The sequence below is a fragment of the Bos indicus x Bos taurus genome, unplaced genomic scaffold (assembly GCF_003369695.1).
Source record: "Bos indicus x Bos taurus breed Angus x Brahman F1 hybrid unplaced genomic scaffold, Bos_hybrid_MaternalHap_v2.0 tig00003117_arrow_arrow_obj, whole genome shotgun sequence".
Lineage (NCBI taxonomy): Eukaryota > Metazoa > Chordata > Mammalia > Artiodactyla > Bovidae > Bos > Bos indicus x Bos taurus.
Window position 1 is genome coordinate 9,596 of NW_020867605.1, and position 8,050 is coordinate 17,645.

The 8,050-nt window shown below is 46.5% G+C and overlaps 1 protein-coding gene across 1 annotated transcript; it reads left to right on the forward strand.

Annotated features, from left to right (window-relative positions):
- The first annotated feature begins 5,672 nt into the window (after positions 1-5,672).
- Positions 5,673-7,547, forward strand: LOC113888918 (PWWP domain-containing protein MUM1L1-like). The gene has a single exon (XM_027535866.1). The coding sequence runs from the start codon at positions 5,673-5,675 to the stop codon at positions 7,545-7,547; it is 1,875 nt and encodes a 624-aa protein (XP_027391667.1).
- The last annotated feature ends 503 nt before the right edge of the window (positions 7,548-8,050 follow it).

Below are 8,050 nucleotides of genomic sequence, written 5' to 3' on the forward strand. Positions count from 1 at the left end.
GGGCAGTCATTCTTATGGCTGAAACAATTTTCCCAAAGAGATCAGCTTCAGCATTATAGCTCAGTAGTGTCCTCCTGACATACAGTTTTGACATGTGCCTCCTTGTCAGAAAATAGTTGCCTATGATCTGCCAATTAAGGATTTCTCCTTTGTTGCCAGAATAAGCACTGCTTCAGAAACTTATACTTCTGGAAAGTTTCTGTGCAGCCAGCACTAGAGAAAAATGCTGTTGCTTAAAGGAGATTTAATCTCCCAAGATGAGATAATACCAACATGTATTTTCAGAGGAGGTTCCTTTGACCCTATAGTCATGAGCATTTCAGGTTTCCTCCAAAACTTTCAACCACTAAGCAAAGATCCACATCAGGAGGAGCAACTTGGAGGAATCTGGGCTCAATTACTTTACAAGATTGCTAGTGAAGATGTAGGTGATGGCAGTATTAACTAATCTCACTGCATTTACCCTTCAGTCATCCATTTATTAAGTATTTATTGAGTGCCAGATCTTTTTTTTTTCTTTATACCCACTTTTTTCCTTTTTTTTTATAATTTTATTTTATTTTTAAACTTTACATAATTGTATTAGTTTTGCCAAACATCAAAATGAATCCTCCACAGGTATACATGTGTTCCCCATCCTGAACCCTCCTCCCTCCTCCCTCCCCATACCATCCCTCTGGGTCGTCCCAGTGCACCAGCCCCAAGCATCCAGTATCGTGCATCGAACCTGGACTGGCATCTCGTTTCATACATGATATTTTACATGTTTCAATGCCATTCTCCCAAATCTTCCCACCCTCTCCCTCTCCCATAGAGTCCATAAGATCTTGTGCCATAATTTACGTAACCTTTAGATTATATTTGCATTGTCTTACAGTGACCAATGACCTTGTTTGACCAAGTGTTTTGAGACTTTTTGACAAATTTCCCAAATGTCAAAATTTAATTAAATTTCTTTTGACGTCCAGCTGACTTTAAGGTTCTTTAGGGAGCTCTTAAGGCATCTGGAGGAATATTGAATTAGTTTCATTTGATATGTTGAACTACGTGGGAAGTATTTTCAAAGCCTTCCAAGATTATACTGTATGGGTGAAAGTGAAAGTGAAGTCACTCAGTCGTGTCCAACTCTTCGCGACCCCATGGACTGCAGCCTACCAGGCTCCTCTGCCCATGGGATTTTCCAGGCAAGAGTACTGGAGTGGGTTGTCATTGCCTTCTCCGACTGTATGGGTAAAGTTTACTATATGTCCCGGTATAATCTATCAGCCATAGTTCTGATTCTACCACAGCAACTTGATTCAGCTTCTTTGTCAACACATTGTGATCAGATCTTCAACCTTGCCTTTTAAGTTTTTAATAGACAGTTAAGCTGTGCTTTGCAAAACTGCTTAATCTTCATGCAAATTCATAGGAAGGTCTTTTAAACAAACATAGGTCAGATATATCGCTGAATTTGGTTAAGAAATTTTTATCAAACTGGTGGGAGAAGCAAATTTTCCCTCTCACTGGCAGCCACAATGGACCTAAGGCTGTCTGCAGCAGAATCAGCAGAGTGACAAGACAGTCTTACAGTGACACTCACCCTTGAAGGGAGAGGGGATTTTGACTGTGTTATATGCTAGTGCTTAAGAATGAACAGTGAAAGAGGAACTGTTAGCTGCTTAATTAAGTGAGTTAGGAAGTGCTGGCTTTCGAAAAACCTGGTTTTCATAAAATACAATGAAAGCCTAAAACCAAGGATTGCTTACTTTGCCCCTTGAAATAACACAGCTCTATTGAGAACAATCCTTTGGGGGCATGAAGGTAAAATGAGAAAAAGTAAGCAACTCAGGGCAAGCGGTGATGCTTTTAGAGCAAAAAGAGGATGGCCCTCCATTACCAAATACCATTTTTCCAGGGTCTTTGTGACATGTGTTGTTCTTACCCCAGTTCTGGCTCCTTTTCACTTTGATGAGACTAACAGAAGGACTGGTTACTGAGTCAACTGGTGTATATGATTATAATGGTTAAGGTCTCTGTCTGGAATATTACTGATTTTGATCTATGTTCTCCAGATATTCAGAAGCCATGCCCCTCAAGTTACTCATGACCTAAAATAATTTGGTATATTATACTTTTGCAAGTCTGGCTACCAGACAACACGTCTCCCCAGACTGGTTTTCAGGCTTATTCTCCTGAATTCAGGTCCAGGCTGGTTTTCAGGCTCATTCTCCTAAATCTTTTATACAAAATCTTTCTTATATAAAACGCGAATTGAGGACTTGGAACTTGGGAGTATTTACAACTTGATATCAATTCCCCAGTCAAGGTAGGACTATGCCCCACTTCAACAGGAAACAGCTAGACAGGTTGTTGCCACATTCCCTGAAAGACTTGGGGAAGGATGAAATGGAATTGGAGGTTGAAACCCAGACACCCTAAACACAAATTCCTCTGCCAAGTTTAAACATACTCATGTGTTATCCTCAAGACTGAGGAGTATCAAAGAAAAGGGGAGAATTGTAACAGAACCCAGTGAGTTCAGCCCCTAGCACAGCAGCCGTTGCTCTCTCTGCATTATTACTCTGCACCCTGTTACCAGGCAATGGGTCCTTCTCAGCCATTGGTCAGTGTCACAGTGGGCGGAGCCCACTGGCAACCGACCGTCAATGAGTGATAGTTAGTGGCCCTGATCAGCCACTGGTCGGTGCCACAGTGGTCCTGCTCAGCCGTTGGACAATGCAGCAGTGGCCCCCGCTCACAAGCTACCAACTGTTAAGAAAGGATGCTTAGTGACGATTCAGACAACAGTGGAGTGGTGGTCAGTGAAGTGAAGAGTGAGGTAAGAGGCAGATCTGAGCCTTCTCCCTGAGGCCCTCCAGCTCACCTGGCCTTAGCTGGAATCTCAGAGAACAGGCTGGGGGCTGTGTCCTATATGGCTCCAGAGCCCTCACCAAGGCCTCCCACTAGCCTTTGAGGCAAGCAGTGAACCTCTCCCCTGTCCCTATCTCTTTGATCCTGTAGCAATGGCAGTCAGCCTGGGTTGCTGTCCGTGGGACCTGGTCTCTCCCCCTTGGGGAGTCCTGAGGAGACTGAGGGGCCACTTGGGTTGGGCACCTGGCTCCTTCAGTGATGACAGATGAGGAGGGTCTGGTGACCTGGCCCTGAGGGAGCTACCGGCTGAGCTCTGCCTCCTCTTAGCCAGGCCCAGGACCTTGGAGGGTGAAAGTTGCTCCTTGGGACATTGCTCTTTCATATCGGGACAAAGAATAACATTTGTTTGGTAGAGATTTATAGGAACACCTCATCTGACCATGAGCTGACCTCAAGAACAGAGGCTCTGACAAGAAGTTTGTAACAGCTAAGCATCTCCCTCCCTCCCTCAACTAGTGCTTTTAAGAGGGCTTTGATGAAAGCTTTCAGTAACATTGGGGTTTATAGGGCATGAGCCGCCCATCTCCTTGCATGGCCTTGTAATAAACCTTTCTCTGTTCCAAGCTCCAATGTTTGAGTATTGTTTGCCCTTGCTGTGGGTTGGGCACACGGACTTGGTGATGTTCAGTGACAATCTTCCCTTGCCTCCTTTGTCATACATGAATTGACCGTATGCACCGGGCTGTATTTCTCAGCTCTGACTTTTGTTCCACTGGTCTGTGTGTCTGTTTTCATGCCAGTACAATACCTGTTTGATGACCATAGCTTTGTAGAGTCATCTGAAATCAGGGAGCCTGATTCCTGAGGCTCCTTTCTGAAGGTTGCTTTAGCGATGCAACCCTTCTTTCTCAAGGTTGCTTTGGTGATTCAGGGTCTTTTGTGGCTGCTCCTACTAAAGCTATGTGTTCAGGGCAGATGAACTACTAAGGCTATCTGTTCAGGGCTCAGTCTTCTGTTCCACTGGTTTGTGTTTCCGTTTTCATGCCCGTACCATACTGGTTTGATGACCGTAGCTTTGTAGTGTCGTCTGAAATCGGGGAGCCTGATTCCTGAGGCTCCTTTCTCAAGGTTTCTTTGGCTATTCAACCCTTCCTAAGGTTGCTTTGGCAATTCGGGGTCTTTTGTGGCTGCTGCTACTAAGCCTATGTATTCAGGGCAGATGAAGGCTCTCATGGAGCTGGTCGTCCCCACTCCTCTGAGATAGGAGGGAGTGGCAGAAAGTCAGTAGCTTACCGTGGAAGTATTTCAAAATGCAACAGAAGGGAGAAATAAATGTGACTCCCACATTATAAGTGAGATTTAACTAACATTTCTGTTTCAGAGTGGCATGCATTCCAGACTTGGGGAAGGAAGCATGATGAACCAATCCCTGGTTCAGTGGCTTAATTTCCTATCTTCTTTTGCATTTTCTAGATCCACTTTGGAGGTACTTATATCCTGAGTCTGTACAGTTGATGCTGTTTGAGCCCTGAGAGAACTCTGTGCACTGCAGAAGCACCGAGCAGGGCAAAGGGTCTGGCAGATGTGCAGTCTGAGTCTGAGAATCAACAGATCCAGTTCCAGAACCACACCTGCCAAGATCCGCATGCCAAGGGTAAGCTCTTCCCCTTTTCCTAAACATTTCATCTGGAATCAGTTCTCTATGCCCCTCTGGATTCCAAGCTCATGCTATTTAACATAGCAATGTGCTGACACCCAATATATCTGTATGCTGGTGATCACCTCTGGCTCCCCTGGGTGCACAGGCAGTGGGGCACTGGCTCCGTAAGAAAGAAAAAGTGAAGCATTCTCCTGGGAAGGGCCCCAAGGAGTACACAAGGCACAGGATGTCCAGTGACACAAACAAGGTCCCAGTCATGATATCCCCGCCTCCCCACGTGATTGCCCTTTCATGCACAGTATTAACAAATAGGGCTTTCCTGGTAGCTCAGATGGCAAAGAATCTGTCTGCAGTGCAGAAGATCAGGGTTTTATCCCTAGGTCAGGAAGATCCCCTGAAGATGGGAATGGCAACCCACTCCAGTATTCTTGCCTGGAGAATTCCATGGACAGAAGAGTCTGGTGGGCTACAGTCTTTGGGGTCACAAGGAGTCGGACAGGACTGAGCGACTAACACACACACAGTAACAAATAAGGCAAGGTGTTGGGTTTGAGGAGCTTGTAAAACTCCCCCGGTACCTTTGGTATTTTCTCCCCACGTATCTGCCATGTCTCTAATCCCTAGGCACATGGATAAATAGCCTTAAAACTTCCTTGCTTTATCTCTCATTAATGCTCTTTGGCCAAGCCTTCCACTTTCACAAAAGGTATATGCCCCTCCCCCCAACCCATCCTGACTCTTTTCTTCTTTTCCATATTCTAGTATTCTCCATTATAGGCCATTGAAAGCACAACCTCGGGCATCTTTCAAAGATTCGGGCAGAAAAGCACAGGCTGCACAAGCTATAAACGCTTTGTAGTCATAGGCGAAGATTGTGGGCAAGCACACTTTAAGGGAGACCTGCCGTAGCTGTGGGTATGACGGCCAGACCCCTCAGCCTCAGCTAACTAATCCTCAGTACCCAAGTTGAATCATGATGGACACCAGGTATGTCCTATGCGTTTGGAAAGGCCGCTTTTGGCCAGCCAAGGTCTTGTCCAGACCCAGCGTCTCACCACAACAGAAGAGAAAAAGGGCCCTTTCTCTGGAAGTTCAGATACTCTCAATAGATGAAAAAATCAGAGTGAAAAAAACAAAGATAAAGACCCTAAAGGAGTCCATGATTGAATCCATCTCCACCTCACTAGCGGCCCAGCCGGAGCCCATCGCCCCAGAAGAAGAGGAAATGGCCTACATATGCGCTATTACAATGGCCTGGGACGTTCTGAATAAGAATGGAAATTTCACTCCAGCAAGAGTCGCGGGTGATCCAGAGTCCAAGATGCAGTCTCCATGGAGGCTGCAAAAGCAACATTGTAGAAGGTGTCAGAAGCCCAAGCGGGGCCTACGAAGGAGTGTGAGGAAAAGCAAAAGCTCCAAATCACCCGTGGTACCTTCAGAGAGGGAGGATGGCCCATATGGGGACAAGCCACAGGTGTGCACACCCATCGCCCCGATCCCAACCGAAATGCAAACAGAGTCATCTCAGAGCTCCGGGGTGCACCCAAGCTTCCTGTCACTTTCAGAAGATGACCGTGAGAAAGAGGACAAGGAAAAGCAGGACGCCTCAAAAGTTATGTCCTTGCCCTGTACAGTGAAGGAGGTGGGTGTAGATGTTAGAGGTGAACGTGTGCTTCCATCACTTACACCGGGTTTCATCCTCACTGTGCCCAAGGCTCCAGAAGAGGGGGTGCACAACACCTGCCCAAAGTCCCTGGCTGTGTCCCCTGAACGTGCTACCTCCTCGGTGAATGTTGACCCTGAAGAGGGCACCTGCAACTCAGGCTCGGAAGGTGCAGAGGCATCCTCCAATGCCTCTAACCTGGGCCTGCGTTATTCACTCTGCCTAGCAAACAGAAAAAGGAAGCTGCAGGCCCCAGGGTGTGAGGAAGAGCAGCAAGAATCTCAACCCTCAGCTGGCTCAAAGGCTATTAAGCCCACCAGTGCCATCAAGAAAGGCGGGGGCAAGGAAGTGGGACAGCTGACAAGCATGGCGTGCCCAGAGGAGCTGTGTCCCATTGAGAGAGGAATGCTGGTCTGGTTTAAGTTTCAGAATCACCCATTTTGGCCAGCCGTGGTCAAGAGTGTCAGCCCAACCGAGCAGACCGCAAGGGTGCTTTTGATTGAGGCCAACATGCACTGTGAGAAGAGCGGCATTCAAGTTCCTCTTCGAAGGTTGAAGCATCTGGATTATAATGGCAAAGAAAAGCTAATGAAGAGAGCCAGCAAAGTATACGGGGCAAGTGTGAACTGGTGTTTCTCACTGATTTCCAGCTACAGAGAAGGGCTTGTTCGCGGGTCTTTTGTGGGCTCTTTCCTGGACTATTATGCTGCTGACATCAGTTACCCCATGAGGAAAGCCATCCAAGAAGGTGATCTGCAGATGGATTTCCCCAAGGTGAATTATTCCGACCTGGAAGATTCTGAGGAGGAGACCCCTGTGGCTGCAAAGAGGCACTGCAAGAGAATCCTCCCTGACCGGATGAGGGCTGCTTGGGACCGAGCCAATGAGAAGCTGGTAGACTTCATCGTGAACAGAAAGGGGGCCGACCCACATCTTCTGGACATCGTCAAAGGCAGGAAAGAATCCAAGTGGCTTGAATCATTTCTGCATTCAGAGAGGTATGTGATCTGCGTTGAAACATACCTGGAGGATGACGATCAGCTAGATGCCGTGGTAAGACATTTACAAGAAATCTACAAACACATAGACAAGAAAGCGCTGGCTCTGACAAGAGATGACCCAGTGAGCTTCCTTCTGGAAGTTCTTCTGCCAGAAGCAATCATTTGTTCAATTGCTACAATGGATGGATTGGACTACAAGGAGGCAGAAGCAAAGTACCGGCAAGGGCCACCTGTGCGTTACCGGGAAAAAGAACTATTTGATAAGAAAATCTTGAAGAAAATAAAAAAGAGATCAGCTGAGAGGTACAAGGCTAAACTCTCCCCCTGTGCCCAACAGGGCATCGGGCAGGCTTCTCGGCCACACCATTAGCAACAATCCCCATCTGTATGAACTGCATGAGCCTCCCACTCCACATGGCATGTAAACACCTTCTGGAAATCCGAGGCCTCAGGAACACACTTGAATTCACTCTGGATCCATCTCTAGCACCTGCGAGTGGCATGGTCATCGTCAGTTTTTTCTTCCCCAAACCCTCACACCACTAATTTGTTAAATATTGTAAACAGCTGTATTTCCCTCTACTTGCCCAGATGTGTAGTTTTCCAGATATTTTTACGACATGGCTTTTGACTCTATGTCATATTTTAAAGGTGGACATGCATTCTTTTATTACATGAAAAAGCCCCTGTATTGGATACAAAGCAGCAATCGTGTTTAAGATCTAAGGCATGTTTCATACAGAAAAGCCACATGGGTTTGCCATTCCTCCTGTGGCACAACGGTATCCACAATTGATTGGATTCCTCCTTAAGATAAGCCCTGATTTTTCCCTGCCATGCTTATCCATTTGGAAAAAAATCCCTGAGAGATGA

Bases quoted from the DNA above. Each gene is read 5' to 3' on its own strand.
- LOC113888918 (XM_027535866.1), top strand. From the start codon at position 5,673: ATGATTGAATCCATCTCCACCTCACTAGCGGCCCAGCCGGAGCCCATC.